At 34.0% G+C, this 25,426-nt stretch overlaps 1 protein-coding gene across 4 annotated transcripts in view; it reads right to left on the bottom strand.

Annotated features, from left to right (window-relative positions):
* The window catches only part of LOC148953473 (E3 ubiquitin-protein ligase SH3RF3-like), a 207,187-nt gene that overhangs the window by 97,485 nt on the left and 84,276 nt on the right, over nucleotides 1-25,426 (bottom strand). For all 4 annotated transcript variants that reach the window (XM_089088552.1, XM_089088551.1, XM_089088554.1 and 1 more), the window contains exons 3-4: nucleotides 5,496-6,226; nucleotides 880-1,016 (exon numbers count right to left, since the gene is read on the bottom strand). In XM_089088552.1, coding sequence (XP_088944678.1) covers nucleotides 880-1,016; nucleotides 5,496-6,188 — 830 coding nt within the window. In that variant the 5' untranslated portion in view covers nucleotides 6,189-6,226. The remainder of the gene's footprint in view (nucleotides 1-879; nucleotides 1,017-5,495; nucleotides 6,227-25,426) is intronic.

Genomic DNA, 25,426 nt, shown 5'->3' with positions numbered 1-25,426 from the left:
ATCTGAGCTGTTTTTTTTTGTCACCAAAAGTGTAAACAAAAGTTGTATCTAATAGAACAAAAAACATATAAATGAGAACAAAATAAGGTATGATGAATTTTTTCAGGCTCAACAGATCCGTAGGCTGAATTTTGAAGATCCTTACTCATGTCTTTCCCTTTTTTTTTATCAAAGGTGTTCACCACAAATTCATGTAACAGAAAAAAAGATTAAATTGAAATGAAAGAAGATTGATATGAATATCGGACATGTTCGTCTACTATTTTAAACCTATCTCTCTCTCTCTCTCTGTCTCTCTCTCTATCTCTCTCCATCTCTCTCTCTCTCTCTCTCTCTCTCTCTCTCTCTCTCTCTCTGTATCTATCTCTCTCTCTCTCTCTCTCTCTCTCTCTCTCTCTCTCTCTCTCTCTCTCTCTCTCTCTCTCTCTCTCTCTTCCTCTCTCTTTTTCTATGTTTGTCTTGGATCGTTTCTTTATGTAGAAAACAATTTCTTGTGGAGGATGGTTACTTGCACAAACCGAAATTCATATATATCGAGCCTTTAATAATACAAATACATTTACCCTTGAGGATGGGAGGGGGGATTATGAAATGTTTTTGTTTGACAAATCCATAAGAATTGAATTTTGAAGACCCTCATCCAGGCCTCTTTGGATGCGAACTGTAATTTTACGTTAGAAAAAAAAATTATTAAATTGAAAGAATATTACAGAGAAAAATTATATCTAGGTATTCATAATAATAATCAAACAATAGAGAAGATAACAAAGAGGAAATATAAAGTGGAAAGAAACTCAATAAGTGGATACACAACGAAAAGTAGAAAAGAAAAAGAAAAAAGGGAAAAAACAATATAAAGTGAAAAACTTCTCGACATACTTTACATAAGACTTCATCATAGCCTTTGCAACTGCGTTCATTTCCACAAAAGAAATGGGGAAAATTCCAATACGATCATTGAGCTTTCCCTCCGCCCAATTTTCGTCAATCCGTCGGGTGACAATGATAGATTCACCCTAAAAGAAAAGAATACCTGTGACTTTTATCAAAACGTAAATGTTAGACAAAGCATAAAGTATGTAATTTAACTTCATGGCTCAAAAGACGTCTAATTTTTTTGGATCTTAAAATTTTTGACGAGCCAGTTCATCTAATGTTCACTTGACAGGTAAGATCCAACTCAGAAACGAACGAAACTCGGAATATAGATCTATAAGCAAATTAATTGAGAAAACAAGTAGGTAGAGCTTTGCACACAAATTAACAAAAGACCAAGTTTTTGGTACACTCATTTAGTAATAATGGGTTAATATATATGTTGAACAATATATATACATATACATATATATACATATATATATATATATATATATATATATATATATAAGCTTTAGGAACTATAGATACTACGGTTTGAACCCATCTGTCGTAAGATATGCAAGGATTGGGGACGCTAAAGGTAAATTAACCTAAGAAACTGACAAAGCTTCGCTCGGCCGAGTTGTCCCCAAGCTGCTATATACTCAGTTGTTTATTTAATAACTTTTTTTATAATACGGACATTAAAGTACACGAGATAATTAACACCGATTGGCCATTCTGATATAATTCGCTGAGTCCAATATCAGTCTAGCCCGGTCCATTCAAATAAGGAAAATTAGGTGGCCATAGGCCAACTTTGCAGCACTAACAATACCATTTTGTGGTAGTATCATTTATTTTTAATAGGGTGGACCATGCCAACACTCTTGCTAAAAAGCTGACGAGGAGGTATAGGGGCAGCAAGTCAGGACTTAGTTTTGCATAGTCTTTTTTTAATTATATCCAATATGAGCCCCAACAATGTAGGTCTTAATCCCTTGAAATTTTCAAAATGGTGCTCTCATGAACTGATATCTGTAAGCGAAAAACTGATTCCAAAAACTATTATCAGCCCTTCGAACATTACTGATTAGCGTTAAAATATTAGCGTTAAAGTAGTTCAAAAGTTAACTTTCTTGCTGTGAGTCAACTTCGGAATAGAAGGAATAAGATCCCATTTCTGATACCACATACGCGGCACCCAAATAACTGTTTAAGTTATTTTTATGTTTTTTTTTTGTTTGTTTTTTTTTTTGTCCCGAACACTTTTATCATCAATCATCAACCTGAAAAAAGAATTAAGACTGAAGTTTGTTAATGCTAAATGAAAGTGGGGTTTCAGAGGTCAGCCTGGAAAGATCCACCATTTTTCGTATCTGAGGATATAGCGTCAATGTAATCATTTGACTCTCAACTTTATAGAATCAGAAGAGTATTCTCTAAAGGTAAGTATTAAAACAAAACATGACACAAATAACATGTTTAGTTAATTCATAACTAAAATTTAGTTCAATTGCTAATTTACTCCTACTAAAAAAAAACAAAAAACACTAGACTAAATTATCCACTATCAAGGAAATAAAAGAACGCCTAAAACGTTGGTAATTTTTCCAACACTACGCCTAAGATGACACTACACTACAGATGACACAACAATACATAACACCTAAAATATTGGTAATTTTCCCCGTGTAATATTGGTAATTTTTTCCAACGGCTGCCTGCTTTGCTAAAAGCAAAACAAGCAATGATTTTCATTTTGAACTCTTCTTTTGAAAAGCGAAGCCCAACTGTCTGTTTTATCGACTTGATTAGATCGGTATGTGAACGGTATCTTTTTTATTTATTTCAGAAGACTATTTTTTTTACTTTGAAAACAATTCGAAGCAGGTGAATTGTATTGAACTTGTTATTTCAGAAAAGTGCCTCTCTCTCTGCCGCCGTGTACAAAAATTTAAGTCTGATTTGCATTTTTGAAAGGATAAAAATATGCACTATACATTTCAGCATTTTGCAATTTTAGATATCGACAATTATTTTTACATTTCCATTGGTTTTAATATCCATCAGTATTTCTGAACGTTAATTTGGAGCCAAAATTCTTTAAAGGGTAGCACAGGGATTTGTTCTTGACTTTTGAAGTACGGTACAATAAAAGCATTATGCTCTTCGAAGCAGAAAACAAAAAAAAGGGCAAATATACCTAAACCTCGGGGCCAAACTTTGGCCCAGAACAGTTAATTTCAAGAGTCTAAATAAAAGCATTTATTTTTTATTCTTAGAGAACATCTTTTATTTCATTTTTTTTTTTTTTTATATATATAACAAATCAGAAAAAAAAAGAAAAGCTGAGAACCATTTAGTTTGAGAACAATTGCCATCGGAAGTTAAAAATAAAGATAAAATATTTGAGTCACTCAGAAGCCATAATGGTAACATCCGTCTTTTCGGGCATTGACTGTTATAACCTTATCTGTAGTTCACAGGAATATTTATACCATCCTAGATATCCCCCCTCCAATTTTGAAAAATCAATTTTTGATATATTTCCGTTGAACCCCCTAAATTCTGAAATCTATTGGAATCTATAACAGATATTTGTTCCTGCCTTTTGAATTTTTTGCCTTGTTATGCCAAGTTTTATAGTTTTAAAACTTTGATAAAGCAAATGATACTATAGGGCGGTTTGATGTAATTCCTCTGGATTAGTAGAGAGCAGATTAAAAAATTAAGGGCACCGATGGTAGTTGTAAACAAGCTTGTCATTTGTGTTCATCGTTAGTTTAACTTACTAAATGACTTTATATCTGATTGTTTGGATTAACTGATAAATTTTGCTTTTTAACTTATTTTCTTTATGTGGTTGGATTCCAATACCATTCGCCGAATATACAGCCATTGTCTTTTAGCGTTAGCTTCATGAGCAAAAAGCTCAAAAATTCTTTAATAGAAAGGGTGATAAAAACTAAAAATCAGTTAAATATTATGAATAAAAAGAATTTTCATTCATAATAAAAATTCGTATAATAAGAAGTCCGCCGTAATGTTTTATGGCAAAGTGTGGTTTTTATGGTAGGACTGTGACACGAGTCCTGTGCACCAAACCCAAAGGCGTAAAGCGAGAATAACAGACTCAACCGAAAACAATTACAACCACAAGCTTTCAAAAATAGTTCGTAGTACTTTTGAACACATAAGAAGAGGCTCCTTTTTAGAATCTCTAAATTTCAATATTTATTATACTAAGAAAACATTTGGACGATGGGGCCATGGAATCGTCGCACATCTTAAGAACATTATACTTAAACCTCAAGTTGAGATTGGCACCTACTTGCTTGCCAGCAAGAACAGAGCTTACCGCTCGAAAGTAGAAGTGCAGCTCAATGAAACGAAAGCTTACCAGAATAAGTTTAAAAAGTCATCTGATGTAAGTTCCATTGTAAATTCCCATAAATTGGTTTTGAAAATAACATTTTAATTTTAAGACTAATAGACATGTTAGATACCATTGCTGAATCAGCTACTAATGGAAATTTTTCTCACAAGCCAGTTCTTTTTTAACCGTATATTTTATTTTTTGTTACTATGGGTCATGGCTCGCTCTTTACTAGGTCACAGTTGCCGCTATAACCATGATTAGGCAAATCCACTTCAGCTCCCACCCTTTATGCTCTGTCACAAATAACAGCAAAAATCATCTTTTTTGGCCCTAGGCAAGAAATATACACAGCTGTCCAAACTGAAATATCACATACATCAATCTGGTCTGATGTCTACATTTCCTGTAAAGCCACACAGGTTAGACACTCACCACTATCTCGCACTAAACTGAAATTCGCAGAAAAAAGGAAGAAATAGGAAAACAGGAAGAAAAAAGGAAAAAGGAAAAAGGAGTGTTTCTCCCGCAAAACAATCAGTCTCAATTGTTGAAATCCTTGGAGCGTAAGAAAAAAGGAAAACAAGTCCCGTAAAATTTTTCTTCTTTATAAATGTTTAAAATATATAGTATCAGGACTAAAAAAGAATTAACTATTTTAAAATCGGCGTTCTTGGATGAATATATTCATTTGTACTCCTTTGTAAGCCTTTTTTCACAATCTTTTTCACAAAGTCTGATTCTTAAAGTGGAGGGGGCTATTTGAGCATGTTTTGACATAAGTGCGTTGCGTCTATATTTTCTTATTATTCTGGTAGATGTTTGAGACCGCTTTTATATTTTTTATCAGGGGGGGGGGGTAGAAGAATACCCCCTTCATTCCTTTTCTTAAGGTAGAGCTTACGAGCAATTATATTTATGAAAAGAAAAATTTTAAGCTTAATTTTAAGGGTTAAGACGTGCACAGAATATGGGCAACCATGATTCCTGTTTTTTTTAGACATATAAAAGAAGAAAGTATGAGGTTAACCCGCCCCAAAAAAAAGTTACACAAAATTCCAAAAGATCAGGTCTTACATGGGCGTTGGTGTTGGGAGAGGCTTTGTAGAAGACTTGATAGAGAAGCATTGCAGATAAATGATCTGCCTCAAGGCGGCCCTGGATGCAAAGAGTTATGATTAATAACGAAAGTAGATTAGTGGTAAAAGTGTTGCCGCACGAAACATTCAATAGAAAACAAATAAGAAAATCTTGTTACCTTTGAGAATGCTAGGCAGTCTTTTTCATCGTCATTTGTCATCTTAAAATCATATAATGCTTTGCAAAGTGGAGGATGAGTCGACAAAGGAACTAGAACCTGAACATACGTGGCAGGGAAAAAACCTTGCAGTCCTCGGAGTTCACCAAGATACCAATTCGGATCAATTTGTCTTCGAAGCTGTATTACATCTCCTTTTTTAAAACTAAGATCACCTGGCTCTTGCGCATCAAAGTTGTACAGGGCTTTTGCACATGGGGTTTCAAGGTCTATCTGTGGGATTGTAAATTCATAGCGACGATGCAGGACAGTTGGTTGCAACAGAGGCTGTGTCCGTCCGGCAGGTTCAATTTGAGGCACTTGTTCTGTTGATTCTGCAACAGGGGGCAAGACAGCTACTGGTGATTGGACGTTTGGTGCTGTTCGGATAGTTTCTTTCCCAGGTGGAACATTTTTCATGCCCTCCAGTATACGCACAAGCAACACATTTGGAGGAAGGTCATCTATTCGAACATTTATTAGAATGCGACATTCTGGACATCGAAGTTCTTTATGCGTTGTCAATATTTCTTCTAAACATTTTTTACAAAACGTATGCTGGCATGGCAAAACCTTGTTTTTAATGTCCAGCCTTTCAAGGCACACAGAACATTCCAGTAAATCATCTAATGCTGTCACATCCATGACCTTCATTCACTAACACATAGGTGGAACGGAGTTAAAGCAAAACTCTAAAAAAGAAATAAAGATCAGGTGACACAGCACAACAAGTACACAGCATAAGCGCAACCAAAAATCAAATGAAGAAGAAGAAGATTAATATATAGTCATCTTCCTCTTTCTGCAATGTTAAAGTACCAAAGAGTCATTTTTGCCTTCCTTGGACGCATCTTAGGTATAATTTTTTTTTTTTTTTTTTTTTTTTTTTTTTTTTTTTTTTAATAAATTAATCCCACCTCCTCTCCTCTCGGTGACATAATAATCTTTTTCACATAATTTCAAAACTATAATGTCACCTACACTAATTTAAAAATGACATTTATTTTTTAAATTTGTTATCCAAACAATATTGATGAAAACAAACTCTGTTACTATAAATATTTAACATGATCAAAATAAGGATTATTAGCCTTTATTATCATTTTCTGTATTTTTATCCTATATTATCATTTTTTTTCCTTTTTTCATTTATTTCCCCTTTTACCCCTCATCTTCATTTTTCTCCTATTAAAAAATAAATTCAACAAAATCACAATCTTGAACCAAATACAACCACCAAAAAACTTCTCTTCCTCTATTTTCTCCTCCTTTATCAAAAACTTTACCAAAAAACTTCTCTTCCTCTATTTTCTCCTCCTTTATGTCTCTGAAGTTTAAAAAACTAAATTAATCCAATATAACATTTTCAGTATCCTAACTATAGACTCCCTTTTTCAAAAAAGAAAGAAAAATTATTTTCCCTTTTTACCAGCTAAAAATTAATTAAGGTAATCAAATACAACAGGTTACTCTCCGGGGCATACTACAACACAAATAAAAACAAAACAAAATACAACGCAAGTCCCGCTTGTAGGATGCTTCCCCTCCATAGGAGAATCCTTTGGCGGTGGCTTCAACTACAATCCAAATTTTATATTACCCCTTCAAGCTTCCATAAAAAAAATATATTTATAAAAAATAAAAATAAATAAATAAAAATAAAATAAATACAATTTTAACCATTCTTCCCTTACAAAAACCTCAACAAACAATAAAACATATACTTAAACAACACAATACTTATTTAGGAAGAAGGGTTCAAAAATTATAACAAATTACCCATATCCTTTAAATTTCCAAATAAAATTTATACTTTACTTGATTGCCTTAAAAAAAAAAAAAAAAAAAAGAAAAAAAAAAAAAAGATCAACTATTTACCAAACTCTCTATCCACTCCTCATCAATTCTTTCTTTCCAGTTCCTATTCTTTCTCAAAAACTCTACTTTCCCCCTAACTACTCCTTTAAATCTTTGTAACTCAACTCTCTTTTTCCTCATCTTCCAAATATGGGTACATGCCCATATCACAATTAATAACATTCTTTTCTGCCTCTTTTCATCACCTTTTCTTTGAAAATCTAACTTCAAATTTTTTTTTTTACTATTTAGAGTCACCATCTCTATATTCTCACCCCTAAAAACATCAAAAATAAAACTAAAAACTTCTTTGTTAAAAATACATTCTATAAATTCATGCTGTAAACCATCAACCACCATTTCATGGCACAGGATGCACTCCTTTATTTCGCCCTTCTTGAAACGGCTTATTCTATTCCAGTAAGGTAATATGGTGTGTATCAGCATAAACATCGCCGCTTTTTCTCTAGTGTCACACGGTACTTCATTTAGATTTTTGAAAGCCGCATCAAAATTCATGAAAGGTTCTTTTTCTTTAACATGGTATGAAAAATCGTCCTCTCGGGTCCATATGTAATCATCTATGACCCTTTTTCTTTCTACCCGACTCAATCCGTCCTGAAACACTCCTTTTTATCTCAATTCTCTTAAAGTTTCCGCTATTTCCTTCAACTGATCTGGGACCTCTTCCACTAGCGTCAAAACTTGTTCCTCCACTACTTCGTTCAAGACCGGTAGTACCCATTCTCTCTCCAAACATCCAATTTCATCATCCCTTTGGAGCATCTCAATAACATTCCTCCAAAAAAGTGATCGGTATACATTCCTATAATTTACCCCTCCTATTCCTCCTTTTAACCTGGGTACAAACAGCATTTTCATGCTCAACTTTTCAATTTTTCCTCTCCACACAAACCGCCAAATAATTTTTTCTATTCTCTTAGCACTCCCTTCATCTAGCACGAAAGCTGGCGCAAAATAGAACAGTAGTGGTAAACAATATGTGTTTACATATGTCGCTCTGAAAAACAAACAACACACTTCAATATCATTTGCCGTCGCCAACATCCTTTTAATTTTCTGTATTTTTTCTTCCCGTAATTGAATCAACTTCATCTCGCGGGTCCATGTCACTCCAAGTATTTTCGCCTTTTCTAGTTTCGCTATCCCAAAGTTCCTCCATCATTTCTTCCGTATTTTCTGATTCCAGTATTGGTAAAAGATTGCTTTTTCCCTTGTGGATGTTTACCCTAAAATTCCTCTCATACCAATCAAGTCCCTGTAGAACTACCTTAACATCTTTGACGCTTGATGGGGTAAAAGTTCCATCATCTATAAACCCCAGGGCCTTTAAGCATATCTCATTACGGAGGGTAAACCGATTATACGGTCTTCTACGTACTTGGACAAGGGATCAATGTATATAACAAAGAGGTATGGCGAAGCCGGGTTGCCCTGTTTCAACGATATCTCCAAATCAATCCTTCTTGTAAGCGAGCCATTTACATTTATGTCAGCTACTGGTTTTTGATAAAGACTTTTAAACATACGAACAAAATTCTCGTGGAAACCATACTTTAAAATCATCAAAGACCATAAAATTTCCCTGTCAACCAAATCATATGCTTTCTCAACATCCACACTTAAGAAATAAGCAAGTTTCCACACTTCATTTTTCTTTCGGGTCATCTCATCTCTCCTATATAATACATGTCTTAGAACGCTCTAAATATGCTGTGCTTTTCTTCCTTTTATCCCCTCGAACTAGTAGCTTCCTAGTATATGTGGTATTATTTTTCCTAGTTTTTTTGTTAGCACTAGGGATGCAATCTTGTAGTCGCAGCAAAGCAAGGAGATGGGTCTCCAGTTCCGTCGATCAGATCGTTCCCCCTTTTTGTGTACAAGGGATATTACTGCCTCCTCTTCAGGGTACCCCTCAATGATAAAAGTGGCTCGTTTGGTATTCATTAAAATAATCTTAGGTATATTATATATATTATAATATATATTATACATATATATATATATATATATACATTTATATATATATATATATATATATATATATATATATATATATATATATATATATATATATATATATATATATATATATATATATATATATATATATATATATATATATATATATATTATAAATAATCTTTGGTATATTCGTACTTGAACTCAGTAATACATTTCTGTCAGTGTTGCACCGTTGAACCGTAAAAATAAATAAGCGAAACAGATTAGTAAAATTTAACAAAGCTTCGTAAAAATTCAATGTTTAACAATCTATTGATTCCCAAAGACAACTACATCTTTAGAGGAAAGCAAACAGCTTCCTAAGCTGTTTGGTGCCAATTGTTTTACCTAATTTTTGGCTGATTTGTCCCCCACATTCTTTTCTCTAAACTTGACGCCCACTAATACCTCAAATTGCATAGCTGCATATTGAGGTATTTTTCCTTTCAAAATTGAATTCACTATTTATCCTAATTTTCAAGACATATATGGTTGTGGAAATTTCCATTTAACCAATAAATACACTGTAATACATTTCTGTCAGTGTTGCACCGTTGAACCGTAAAAATAAATAAGCGAAACAGATTAGTAAAATTTAACAAAGCTTCGTAAAAATTCAATGATTAACAATCTATTGATTCCCAAAGACAACTACATCTTTAGAGGAAAGCAAACAGCTTCCTAAGCTGTTTGGTGCCAATTGTTTTACCTAATTTTTGGCTGATTTGTCCCCCACATTCTTTTCTCTAAACTTGACGCCCACTAATACCTCAAATTGCATAGCTGCATATTGAGGTATTTTTCCTTTCAAAATTGAATTCACTATTTATCCTAATTTTCAAGACATATATGGTTGTGGAAATTTCCATTTAACCAATAAATACACTGTAATACATTTCTGTCAGTGTTGCACCGTTGAACCGTAAAAATAAATAAGCGAAACAGATTAGTAAAATTTAACAAAGCTTCGTAAAAATTCAATGATTAACAATCTATTGATTCCCAAAGACAACTACATCTTTAGAGGAAAGCAAACAGCTTCCTAAGCTGTTTGGTGCCAATTGTTTTACCTAATTTTTGGCTGATTTGTCCCCCACATTCTTTTCTCTAAACTTGACGCCCACTAATACCTCAAATTGCATAGCTGCATATGGAGGTATTTTTCATTTCAAAATTGAATTCACTATTTATCCTAATTTTCAAGACATATATGGTTGTGGAAATTTCCATTTAACCAATAAATACACATTTGTCAGAAGTTGGGAACTACTTCTCTAAAGTGATACTATGCATGGTATAGTGAATAGGATAATTTCTAAGGCAATTGGAAAATAGCTTTTTATCAGCATTAAGTCATATTGTTCAATTATAGCCTCCATTTTGCCCCATCCGTAAGCTTTAGACAATAGTTAAAAGAGGTAAATTGGGCTATTTGCATTCTCTGGGTCAGTTTTGAATGATTAGTTTTTTAATGCACTCCATTCCTCTATAGTCATTTTGTTAACTGAGTTCGACTGAAATTTTACTTCTATAAGAACTGTGTTTTCGACGTAATCCTTCTTTTCCCAACTGTTTTTGTTTTGTTTTTTTCGTTTCACCTCAATTATAATGATCTCCAGGATAAGGACACCAAGACAGTTTTTATCAATCTTCAGTAAAGTTCTTTTTTTTGCACTGATTGGAGGATAATATGAAATGGCAAAAAAAAATCGTTTAAGGTATGTTTTGTCAGATGGGTGCAATTAATGAAAGTAGTGATGCCTAATGAGTCAACTTAAGCTCTTGTACAGCAGACGTTTCTTTTTCCCAATGAATTATGCATACAATATAAAATTTTGTGTGTTTTTTGTTTGCGCAATATTAAAATTGTGGAATTTTAATTAAAATTAAATTCCAGAATTAAGATTCTGGAATTTAATGTATTATACATTAACGTTGTCTCGGTTCGAAACCCAGTCCCGTATTGCTAAGCAGGATACCAAATAAATTTGATGGAACTCCAGTGTCTTCAACTAAATTTGAAAGCAATGAATTCAACAGCATTGCCGTGCCAAAGTATTGGTCAGATGGCAATAATTTGGCGTTTATTCAAGTTAAAGCAATTTAGTTAAAATTATTGCATATAATAGTTTTTTGTTAATAGGAGCTAGATTTCCATCTACTATATTAAAAGACGGCGTTATATTGAAAGGGTGTGTCATTTGTGATAAACTGTTTCATTCTTTCCTTTTCTTTTTGATTAAATTTGATTTGATTAAATAAAAAACAAGTTTTTTCAACAGAAAGTAAGGAGCGACATTAAAATTTAAAACGAACAGTAATTATTCCGTATATGAAGGGGGATGCCTCCTTCTCAACACTTCGCTCTTTACGCTGAAGTTTTTTAGTACCTTTGAAAAAAGCTTCTCATTGTTCCAATTAAACAAACATAGTGGTTTCAGAAGTCGTTCTTAAAGAATTAGGAGAAAATTTAAACTTTAGCGTAAAGAGCGAGGTGTTGAGGAGGAGGCAACCCCCTTCATATACGGAATAATTTCTATTCCTTTTAAGTTTTAATGTCGCTCCTTACTTTCTGTTAAAAAAATTTGTTTTTTTTATTTAATTTCTGAACGTTTTTGAATTAATGCAGGTTTTGAAATTAGCTAACTGTATATGAATAATTAAAACGGAATTTGCATAATATTTTTTTTTTTTTTGGCTAAATGGTTTTCTCAAAATTTTTATCGAACGAATTTGAGAAAAAAAGGGCGGGTGAGGGTGCCTAGTTGCCCTCCAGTTTTTTGGGTTCCTTAAAAAGGGTGTTAGAACTTTTAATTTTATTTACGAACGTTTTTATTAGTAATAAATATAGGTAACTTACGAATTTTGTCCCAATTCTTTGAGAACGACTTCTGAAACACCATCTTCGTTTAATTGGAATAATGAGAAGCTTCTTTCATTATAATGCTCAATCAGCATTATAAGCCCATTCTTTTGATATATTTATTGACATTAAAATTCCGTTCTTTAAAGTTTCGATTACTATTGAGCCGGTTTTTTTTTATTTATTACGTATATGAGGGAGTTCGGCCCCTAGTCAATACCTCGCTCTGTACGCTAAAGTTCGAATTTTCTTCGAATGATGAATCTCTGAAAAATAACGGCCGTTTAATTAGAATAGATACCTGGAAGGGATGTGCTTAAGAAATAACTTTAGCGTAATGAGCGACGCATTGACCCGAAGGTGAACCCCTTAATAAGTGTACTAGTTTTTGTTCCCTTGAAATCTTGTTATCGCTTATCACTTTCAGTTGAAAAAACTAGTTTTGTTTTTTTAAATTTAATTTCTCATCGTTTTTTAAATAATGCTGGGAAATCCGATGCCCCCTTCATAAAAATGTACCTTCCCCCAAGAAAACATCCTCCATGAAAAGATCCTTCCTCGTTACCTCCTCCTCCGACGCCCCCCCCAGCAAAAAAAACCCTCCTGAAAGCGTCGGTATACTTCCCAATACCCAACACTTTATGTAAACAATGGGCAAAGTTCATAACTTGCAGCCCTTCCCCCGGGAACTGTGGGGGATTAAGTCATCCTCAAATAAGTATTTGTTAGATTTTCAACTATGTTGAACAAAATGGTTATCTGAAAATTTTCATTGGGTGACTTTGGGAAAAAAAATGACCGTAGGAGGCCAAGTTGCCCTCCAATTTTTTTGGTCACTTAAAAAGGGCACTAGAACTTTTAATTTCCGTTCGAATGAGCCCTCTCACGATGCCGACCTATCTGAATAACAAATACTATATGTAAACAAGGGGCGAACTGCATAACTTACAGCCCTTGTCCCAAGGGCTGTGTGGGGAGATAGCCCAAAAGACATAGTTAATGGGTTTTTCAACAATTCTAAACAAAATGGCTATCTCAAAACTTTGATCGGATGTGTTTGAGGTATTGACTGGCGTGGGATTGACGGGCGAATTGACTGGCGTGGGCAGTGCTACTACGCTGCCTATGACAAAATAGATCGTCCAACACCAATGTGGAGGTTACTGCTATTTAATATCCCAAAATATTAATTTTAGCCGAAGAGGGTAAACATGTCAGGGAAAATAAAATGTAAATTGTTAAAAATTCTTTGGCGTCTTAGAAGCTATTTTTATCTATTTATTTATTTTATTGGTGTCTATTCAATATATTTAACTAATTTGGTATATTCAATCTATTTAGTTTTTTTTATAGTTTTGATTTTATTTATAATTTTCCTTTCTTCTCCTTTATGCTCTTTTCTATGTGAGTAAGTATTATTTCTTATGAGTAAGTAAATCATTTGTCTTCTCCCTTATACAAAGGCCATTAAGCCTTTGGGGGAATAGTAAAATGCAATATTTTATGTGTATTTCATTATGAAAAAATCTTATGATATCCAATCGATTTGTCATGGTTTAAAACCTCAACTGGAGGTTTTGACCCCCTTGAAAACGAGGTAAACCCTGTTACTACATTGTTAACATACATTCCATTATTTATCTGTATCTCTATCTTTTTTTTTGCTAAGGTTAGAAGGTTCCCGCAAAATCAAAGAGAGATGTCTAATTACTCATTCAAAAGATACTGCCCCTCTCCATTTGCCCCTTCTAAATTCGTCTTTTCATAACTCAATCGTACAATTCCATATGGCGGCAAAAATCGCACTTTTTGACACCATTTCTGGAGTGAAACGGTTAGGAAGCATATTATGGATACCATTATAACCTCCGTGGTCAAAAACTTATGTCGGAGGTTTACAATCCTCCCTCTTGTATAATCCTCAACTCAATCCTCTTGTTAAGTTAAAAAAAAAAACACGTTTAAAAAAACTGTCAATGAAAAAAGTCTTCTATTCATTTTTAATTTTTTGAAAATATTTGAATTTTCTAATTCGTCTTTTCATAACTCAATCGTACAATTCCATATGGCGGCAAAAATCGCACTTTTTGACACCATTTCTGGAGTGAAACGGTTAGGAAGCATACTATGGATACCATTATAACCTCCGTGGTCAAAAACTTATGTCGGAGGTTTACAATCCTCCCTCTTGTATAATCCTCAACTCAATCCTCTTGTTAAGTTAAAAAAAAAACACGTTTAAAAAAACTGTCAATGAAAAAAGTCTTCTATTCATTTTGAATTTTTTGAAAATATTTGAATTTTCTATGTGCATATTTACAAACATAGTTTTCTATTAAAAAAATGTTTTTGATCGCTTACTTTCTTTATGTCATCATATGCAGCGCTATTGCGCTGAGCGATGTGGGCACAATGTACTATTTATCTCACCAAAAGACAATATGTGCACACTACTGCTAATACTACTGTTACTGCTATATTTACTACTACTACAACTACTACTATTACTATTGCAACTACTTGTGAGGTTAAGAGCATTGAGATGAAAGTTTCAAGAAGTACATGAACATACAGGTTATCAAAAGGACATATCAGCAACGTCGTAGCAATGACGAATTCTATTAAGTTGAAACTAGTATTAACTTCCAGGACTTGATGAGAGGGATGCTCTACTGACCAAAAGGCAATTGGTTAATGCTACTGCTGCTAGTAGTACTACCGCTATTCAGTATTATTAATAGTAATATCAATACTACTAGTGTGACTGCTCTTACAACTATACATAAGCGTTTGAAGGTAACATTTGCAAGGAATTTCAAGAGTGGAAGGTGAACTGAATCAAAACACGCCGTCTGTATACAGGTTGCCAAAAGAGTGTAAGAGCAATATCTTAGGAACAGTTTAGTGTGTGAAGTTGAACTTACAGGGCTTGTTGTGAGGGATGTTGAAAGAACCAAAAGAAAATATTTGCATCCTAACGCTACTGCTTCGACTCATACTACTACTACTGTTAATATTATTACTATTTCTGGTACTTATGTACTATCTCTAAAACACGCACCATATTATGTAGGGAAGATGCTTAAGTTCTTTCAATAGACAAGTGGATTGGAAACCGTGGTTTGTCATTGTGTTTACAATATTTAAACTATTGCTTTTTGGGGTTTAGGGGGGAAAAGGTACCTAGGTTGGGTTAGTTTAGGTTAGGTAACGTATTTAATATATGCTATGCTTTACCCCCCTCCCCCCTGTCTAATGTGCAAATATATAGCCGAAATTTGTTTCTAAACTATTATATTTTCATCCTATTTTGTTTTGTTTCATTAGCATTAACCAAACTTCACTATTCGCGTGTGTTACAGATAGTACATAAGTACCCTATTTCTATTACTACTACTCCGCTAAAGCTTGGGCTACTACAATTAATTCTACTGCTACTACTACCACTGTTGCTATTAAAACTAAGGATATTAAGGCGAAAAATTTGGGATATATAGAAACTGTATAGTACAGGCAAATTAGAGTTTGACCCCAAATAAATTGCAACAGAAATGATTTTTACATCACGTCGTAGGGAAAAATAGCTGAACAACTTATCCAAAGTTGCACTTTCTAGGTCGACGCGAAACTAGTTTTTTTTTGTGCTTTTTGTGTCAATTTTTTCAGTTTTTCAAAAAAAAAATGAAGTGTTGGTAAATGTTCGTTTTTCGTATATGAAGTATCATCCCGATGTTAAATGAAGAGCTGAGCCCGAAAATGAAAGCAAATTTGATGTACAATGTACCAGAAAAGTTTCATAATCATCAATATTTGATTTCACCCTTCTCATCGTTGTGGCCTCTTTTTCATCAGAAGTCAGCTATTCTGAGATAAAATGATGGTCTGAGTACAAAAATCAAATTAACATAATGAAACTTTTGCTAGAAAACTAATTTCAGATTCATCAATATCCACTTTTTTATTTTCATGTTAAACGTTTCTTTTAGTACTTATTCTCCCTCAATTCTTCAATTGTTGGTAAAAACAAATAGCAACAGAAATGATTTTTACACCATGTTGTACAGAAAATAACTGAACAACATATCCAAAGTTGCATATTCTAGGTCGACGCAAAACTATTTTTGTTTGTATATTGTGTCAGTTTTCTCACTTTCCTAAGAAAAAAAAATAAGTTCCGGTAATTGTTCGTTTTTCTTGAACGGAATTATTATTTCGATGTAAAAAGACGGGATGAGTGCGAAAATGCGAAAATGGGGTCAAATTTAGTGTACAGTATATAAAAAGTTTCATTATCATCAATATGAGATTTTTACGCTTCTCGTCGTCGTAACCCCCATTTTTTTTTTTACCAGACCCTCTTTCGCTGGCTAAGTTGTCGATTTTGAGATCTAATAAATAGTGAGCCTGAATCTGATCGTCGCTGGCTCCATCACCTGACGGGTCCGCCTAAAAGCAGTGATTGCAAGACGTTTATTAAAACATAAAAAAAAATATTAGAAATGGGAAATCATCTATGGAACTAGTTTTCAGCGGCCGACATTTAAAGTCCCTATTAGAATAAACTATTATCAACACACTGACTAGCCTTCACAGCTGATAAAATTATTGAATCAACTTCGTGAACATTTGAAAGACAGAATCAAATTCCGACTAGTGTTCACAATTTATTCTTTTAATTCAGATTAATTAAAAAAAAACTTTCCTAAAAATAATTTTTTAAAATAAAAGTAAAGGCCTTTTAAAAATTAAGATAAGAAGATAAAAATACCTTTTAAACTTCAAACTCAACACGACCATAAACTACTATTAAAGAATGAATGAAATCAAAAACAAACATAAAATAAATATACACTCATAGTAAGAAAACAAAATAAGTAATAATATACATGAATAAATACATCTTAAAGAGAGCAATGATTAGATTGAATATGACCTCCTTCTCTCCCTGTAAAAGTCTAAAACCTACTGCGTCATTGGCGCTTTTACTGATTAGATAAAAAAAAACAAGTTTTTTAAACTGAAAGTAAGGAGCAACATTAAAACTTAAAACGAACAGAAATTATTCCGTATATGGAAGGGGCTTTCCCCTCCTCAACGCCTCGCTCTTTACGCTAAAGTTTTTATTGTTTAAAAAAATAAAGTTTTGAGACAGAGTCAAACTTTAGCGTAAAGAGCGAGGCGTTGAGGAGGGGAAAGCCCCTTCCATATACGGAATAATTTCTGTTCGTTTTAAGTTTTAATGTCGCTCCTTACTTTCAGTTTAAAAAACTTGTTTTTTTTATTTAATTTGTGAACGTTTTTTAATTAATGCAGGTTTTGATTTTGGCTCACCGTGCATCAATAATTAAAACGAAATTTGCATATCAATTTTAATTTTATTTGTTTAAATGGCTTTCTCGAAACTTGTTTAATTTTATTTAAAAACGTTTTTATTAGTAATAAATATACGTAACTTACTAATTAAATTACGTATCTAACTTCAATATTAATATATTTTTAATAAAAATATTAGGGGGTTCGCCACCTAGTCAATACCTTGCTCTTTAAGCTGAAGTTCAAATTTTGTTCCAATTCTTTAAAAATGACCCCTTAATCACAAAGGCCGTTAATTAGAATAGATAGCTCTTTTGAAAGCACTAAAAAAAACTATAGCGTAAAGAGCGAGGTATTGACTTGGGGGAGAACCCCCTCATATACGTAATAATTTCTGTTCATTTTAAGTTCTAATGTTGCTTCTTAATTTCAGTTGAAAAAACTTGTTTTTTTAAATTTAATTTCTGATCTTTTTTTAAATGATGATTGGAAATCCGGCGTCACCTTCATAGAAATATCCCTTACCCCAAAGAAGCATCCTCCCGAGTAACCCCCGCGGTCAGCCCCCCCCCTCTCTGCACAAAAATCATCCTGAAAATGTCTGTATACTTCCCAATAACCAATAAAAAATGTAAGCAATGGGCAAAGTTAATAACTTGCAGCCCTTCCCCTTGGAGCTGTGGGGGATTAAGTGATCGTAAAAGACATATTTATTAGATTTTCGACTATGCTGAACAACATGGCTATCTCAAAATTTTGATCGGGTGACTTTGGGAAAAAAATGAGCGTGGGAGGGGGCCTAGTTGCCCTCCATTTTTTTTTGGTCACTTAAAAAGGGCGCTAGAACTTTTAATTTCCGTTCCAATGAGCCCTCCTACAATATTCTAGGACCACTGGGTCAATACGATCACCCCTGGGAAAAATAAAAAAAAAAAATAATAAAATAAACACGCACCCGTGATCTTTCTTCTGGTAAAAAATGCAAAATTCCACATTTTTGTAGATAGGAGCTTGAAACCTCTACAGTAGGGTTCTCTAAAACACTGAATATGATGGTGTGATTTTCATTAAGTTTCTAAAACTTTTAGGGGTCTTTCCCCCTTTTCTCGAAAATCAGCCAAATTTTCTCAGGCGCGTAACTTTTGATGGGTAAGATTAAACTTGATGAAACTTATATATTTGAAATCAGAAGTAAAATCCGTTTTTTAGAGTTTCGGTTACCATTGAGCCGGGTCGCTCCTTACTTACAGTTCGTTACCACGAACTGTTTGAAAACCAATTTTATGGACAATATTTTCTTTTGTACTTAATATTGAAAATAAACATTAAAATTATAGTAACATTTTGAACTGATGGGCTTTCAGCAATTAATATCATTATACATCGAATATTCAGTTTAATTTATAAGCTCTTTTTAAAGTTGTTAAAGACGAATGTAGTTTCCCTACAAACAAGTGTTTGGATAATACCTCCTTTCCTAACTGTAAATTAATTAAAAAAAACTTTCCGAAAAATAACTTTTTAAAAGAAAAGTAAAGGCCATTTTAAACTTAAGCTCAGGAGATACAAATACCTGTTCAAATTCAAACTCAAAATGACCAGAAATTATTATTAAAGAATAAATGAAACCCAACACGAACAGAAATTAAATAGACAATCATAACAAAAAACATACAACAAGTAATAATATAAATGAATAAATACATCTTAAAGCGAGTAATGCTTAGATTGAATATGCTCCAATAAGGGGGTTTAGACCATTTCACTTGCTGACACAAAGGGATCACGACTGTTTTGAATTGACCTTAATAGGATTTTGTGTGCAAAAGCAATTGTGCATCTATCACAGAGTATGTATTTTAATCTTATAATTGGATAATTATAATAGATTTACTATGTGCTCTTTCCATACAAAACTTATTAAACAAAACTTATACCTTATTAAAGTCATTGGGGTCGGGGCGGCGTAGTTGGCATAAAGAAGAAAACTTTAGCGTAGACAGTAGGAGAGGGGAGGATGAGGCTGGAGACTCATCCAATACGGGGCAGAACTTCATTTATCTCCTCCGTTCCCAATTTAGGAGATTAGACAGACTCATTGGGCTGTAGAATGATGGACCGTTTGAGTTGTGGAAGACCTTAAAACACTCAAAAATACTTTATATTTTCAGTTATTGCAGGATTGATTTAATAGATTGTAGAATGGTGAGCCCCCTGGGCCATCATTTGGGTGAGCCTCAACTCATAATATGCAATTTTGATTAATTGTTCCGTGTTATGTGCATATATTATTCTATAGATGTTATTTTGAGTTATACTTTTATTGCAGTGGTTTCATTTTTAAGCCTTGAGATACCAACTGAAACCTTTGCGTAGACAGTGGCGGGGGTACGTCTTCCCCTTCACATGCGTAATCAAGCAGCCAGAGAGAACGTAGTACAACTGAAAATAATATGTCTTTTGAAAATGTTTTTTTTCAAGACACGAACAAAATCGTATAAAGGAACCTGAAGTGGTATCTCTGACATTTCCGTTGATTCTTTATCACCGTTACTTTCAGATGTAAAATTTAGAATATTATCGAATGGGTTTAGTCGTGCCCTCCCTGAATAATTCACATTTGAAAAACCCACCCCTGGGAAATTCCGCCCCCCCCCCTCAAAGAACATTTTCTTTTCCAGCTGATAATTCCCCCGCGTTAAATTCTACCCAGCAGAAATTTATTTATTAATTTACATTAATATCAGCACTAAATTTATTTATTAATTTACATTAATATCTATTGTATTTTTGCTTGCATCGATTGTTTATTTAATGATTGTTTGATTGTTTATAAGACCCCAGGGCATAACTTACAACGCCTATCCCCGGGCCCTGGTGGGCTGTGTCGACACTGGAGTTTTTTGTTATCAGAACTTTGAACTACTTTAACAAAATATCTATCTCAAAATTTTTATTTGATGCATTGAGGGCGTGAAGGAGGGGGGGGGGCAGTTGCCCTCCAATCTCTTTTGACTCTTAAAAAGTGAACAAGAACTTTCAATTTCCAATCAAACGAGCCCTCTCTGAAGTTTATCCGAGCATCCCTTCCATAAGAAATAATATGAAGGATTGGAGAATTCTTAAATTACAACCCTTGTCCTGAGGGCTGTGGGGGAGTTGTCATCCTCAAAGACCTAATTTCCAGAACTTAAAACTACGTTTAATAAAATGGCTGTCTCAAAATTTTGATTGGATGTATTTGGGAAAAAGGTGGGCGTGAGAGGGGGGTTAGTTGCCCTCAAATCACTTTCGACTATTCAAAAGGGGCACTAGCCGTTTGAATTTTCAATCAAATGAGCCTTTTTTGAAGTTTCCATGACACCGCCTTCTATAAAAACCTTATATGCCCCCGGGGTATAACTTAAAACCCTTGACTTGAGGGTTGTGTCCTCCTCAAAAACATATTTTCCATCTGAAAATCAACTACGCTGAACAAAATGACTATCTCAAAACTTTGATTGGATGTGTTTGGGGGAATTATGGGCGTGGGGGGGGGGGCTAGTTGCCCTCCAATCACTTTCGCTATTAAAAAGGGCACTGGCCCTTTGAATTTCCAATCGAATGAGCCGTTTTTGAAGCTTCTACGACAACGCCAGTAGAGTAGTAGGTACCATTTTGCTTGCTGCCATAGGAATTACCATGCTATTCTAGCCGACTATGTTCCTTCCCGTGTTATTTGGGGAGATAACGGTCCTTGACAGCATTCCAAACCATTTACTTATGGATTCTTGCCTACAATTGTCCTTTCTGGTCTATATAGGGACATTACTCTCCTTGACACCTTTTCATGATATATACTTATGGATTTGGGATGGATTATGGTCAATCTTGTGCTATGCTAAAGGTTTGTGTTCCTTCCTATGCTATTCTAAGGGTTTGTGTTCCCTACCCAATGCTATTCTAAGGGCTTATGTTCCCTCCTATGCTATTCTATGGCCACATGCTCCTTCCAATGTTATTCTATGGGACCTCTACACGTGACTGGTTATTGCTATTGATATCAATTGCACATGGAAACAGTTTGACGTGTTTGGGGAGATTACGTTCCTTGGCACCTTTTCAGAGCATGTACTTATGGATGCCTTTCCAAGCAACGTGATTAAACACGCTTTTACAATCGGAATTGTTTGATCGACATTTGCAAAAAGGGATAAGGAATTCGCAAATTGGACACTGTGAACGATATTAATTAATGTTTGAATAATAGGTGTGTGATTGATTCTAATTAGTGATTGGATAATTTTTTAACAAGAAATCTCTGAATAAAATATTTTTGGAGGGATGGGAGAGAGTTTTGCATGCCTTTCATTGGTACCAAGCGAGCGGGGATTCCCCTCCGGTTCCTAAACATTGCAAAAAAGATAACAGTATGAGTGGGGAATTCCCCACACAAGTTTTGTTTCAACTCCAAGTTTTTCAACCAGACTGTTTTTTTGAGCTAACATCCGTTTTTTAGGAGCCAATCAGAGACCTCGGAGCTTGGAAGATGGACAAAAAAAAGGGTTAAAGTGATTAGCAGTTATGAGCGGGGATTCCCCACTGGTTCCTGAATTGCCTTATGTTCCTTGGTACCTTTCCAGAGCATAGATAATTTCTTTAACCACATTGGCCTGACATCACATAAAGAAAGAAAAACGAGCAAAAATGGGGTTTTTATAGGCCAAATGACGATACTGAAAAAACGAAGCGAATATTTCGAGAGGACAAACGCCTCTCTTCTTCAGCGGGAAACGAAACGATGTAACAATAAAAGCCAAAAATTAAAAGAATTAAAACCAACTACCTAACAACCATAAAAGCGAGTTATTCGCCAATATCCGCGATTTGCACAAAATCCAAAAAAACATGAACTGCCATCGACGGATAGTAGCGAGCAACTGATAAATGAAAGGAATCAATTCATTCACTCGAAAAAACAAAACGAACCAGCAATTAAATAAGTTGGAAAACTATGTCCTTTGATTTCGGATTTTAATTAAGGCATTTCTTGCAGACACCCTTTGAGACCTAAGGGGTTGTTCACGTGTGTGATTAGATGACTGGGAAAGTGGTTCAAGGTTTATTTCAGGGATTACTAACGTATCGGCTTCTCTTTTGAGGAAACCGAAATATGACTCGTTTATTCTTAAATCACCGGAATCTCTGTTGTAAGCTAGACCTAAATGTTGGTATTTATAAATTTCAACAGCTTCTCTGTAGTGCTGGACAATACCTTTATCATGCGAAATAAGACTAGCTTGACTAAACAAAATAGTATGGTCTGGTTTTTCAAAAATGTGCTCTGCAAGGGCAGAGTCAAAATTTTCTGTTTTTTTCCGCTTTTTAAGTGTATTATTAATTGAACTAGAATGCTGGGTTAATTTATCTGTTAGTCGCTGATTTGTTCTTCCGATATACCAAAGACCACACGAACAAGGAATTCTGTAGACACCTGTAGACAAATTTATCAAGGTAAAGACCCTATACCGATAGGTGAAAACTCCGGTGTCTACAGAATTCCTTGTTCGTGTGGTCTTTGGTATATCGGAAGAACAAATCAGCGACTAACAGATAGATTAACCCAGCATTCTAGTTCAATTAATAATACACTTAAAAAGCGGAAAAAAACAGAAAATTTTGACTCTGCCCTTGCAGAGCACATTTTTAAAAAACCAGACCATACTATTTTGTTTAATCAAGCTAGTCTTATTTCGCATGATAAAGGTATTGTCCAGCGCTACAGAGAAGCTGTTGAAATTTATAAATACCAACATTTAGGTCTAGCTTTAAACAGAGATTCCGGTGATTTAAGAATAAACGAGTCATATTTCGGTTTTCTCAAAAGAGAAGCCGATACGCTAGTAATCCCTGAAATAAACCTTGAACCACTTTCCCAGTTATCTAATCAAATACAAGAACAACTCCTTAGGTCTTAAAGGGTGTCCGCAAGAAATGCCTTAATTAAAATCCAAAATCAAACGACATAGTTTTCCAACTTATTTAATTGCAGGTTCGTGTTATTTTTTTGAGTGAATGAATTGATTCCTTTCCTTTATCAGTTGCTCGCTAGTATCCGTCGATGGCAGTTCATGTTTTTTTAGATTTTGTGCAAATCGCGGATATTGGCGAATAACTCGCTTTTATGGTTGTTGGGTAGTTGGTTTTAATTCTTTTAATTTTTGGCTTTTATTGATACATCGTTTCGTTTCGCGCTGAAGAAGAGAGGCGTTTGTCCTCTCGAAATATTCGCTTTGTTTTTCCAGAGCATGTACTTGACGATAGAGAAAAAGGGTTAAAGTGATTAGCAGTTAAGATAACCTCAATGGCGGTTGAACAGTGTTGTCAATTTAAAATAGAGTTTAACATAATAGTATACTAAAAACTTGATACTAAGAGAGATGTAGATGACGAGAAAAGAATTTTAATAATGGATAGCTTTACTTCTTCGATGTGTTCTGTATAATACACAAGTGGCGTTTGAACAGTGTTGTCAGTTTAAAATATGGTCTAACGTTATAGTATACTAAAAAGTTGATACTAAGAGAGATGAAGATGGCAAGAAAAGAATTTTAATAAAGAAATTCAGAACAATCCATAGAAATCCTTACAGATCAAGTAGTGAGGTATACATGAGTATGAACCATCATGGATCATAAGCACCAACGACCCTAGCCATCAGGGAATTCAACCATCCATAGGTCCCCTATCCCCAAACTCGAAGGGCACCCCCTCCCTCCAACTTTTTGGCCCCCCTCCCTCCAACTTTTTGGCCCCCCTCCCTCCCCTCCCCATTTTTTTTTAACATGATATGTTTTTTTCAACTTTTTTTTTTACATGTCTTCGAATGAGATGAAACATACTTAAATTCAGTAGTGTTTTGTCGTGGTTTACCTTGTCACAGTTACATTCTCTTGATTTTTCAAAATTCATTTTTGGATTTCTTTCGTTGAAATGCAAAAGTTGGAATATTTCAGTAGTGTTTTGTTATGTTTTACCTTGTCACAGTTAAATTCTCATTATTTTTAAAAATTAATTTTGGATTTATTTCCTTGAAATGCAAGAGTTGGAATATTTCAGTAGTGTTGTGTCGTGGTTTACATTGTCACAGTTACATTATCTTTATTTTTAATATTTCATTTTGGATTTTTAGATTCTCTTGATTTTTCAAAGTTCATTTTGAATTTCTTTCATTGGAATGCAAGAGTTGGATTATTTCAGTAGTGTTTTGTCATGGTTTACCTTGTCACAGTTACATTCTCTTAATTTTTCAAAGTTCATTTTGAATTTTTTTCGTTGAAATGCAACAGTTGAAATATTTCAGTAGTGTCTTGTTGTGCTTTACCTTGTCACAGTTACATTCTCTTGATTTTTTTTTAAAGTTCATTTTGTATTTATTTCGTTGAAATGCAAGAGTTGGAATATTTCAGTAGTGTTTTGTTGTGCTTTACCTTGTCACAGTTAGATGCTCTTGATTTTTCAAAGTTCATTTGGAATTTCTTTCGTGAAATGCAAGAGTTGGAATATTTCAGTAGTGTTTTGTCGTGGTTTATCATGTCACAGTTAGATTCTCTTGATTTTTCAAAGTTCATTTTGAATTTCTTTCATGAAATACAAGAGCTGGAATATTTCAGTAGTGTTTTATCATGGTTTACCTTGTCACAGTTACATTCTCTTGATTTTTCAAAGTTCATTTTGGATTTCTTTCCTTGAAATGCAAGAGTTGGAATATTTCAATAGTGTTTTGTCGTGGTTTACCTTGTCACATTTACATTCTCTTGATTTTTCAAAGTTCATTTTTGATTTATTTAATTGA

This window comes from Artemia sp. Qi Xiang Cuo, chromosome 4, assembly GCF_049724085.1.
Source record: "Artemia sp. Qi Xiang Cuo chromosome 4, ASM4972408v1, whole genome shotgun sequence".
NCBI classification, from domain to species: Eukaryota; Metazoa; Arthropoda; class Branchiopoda; order Anostraca; family Artemiidae; genus Artemia; species Artemia sp. Qi Xiang Cuo.
The sequence above is the reverse complement of the archived record's forward strand: the minus strand, read 5'-3'. Positions and strand labels throughout refer to the sequence as shown.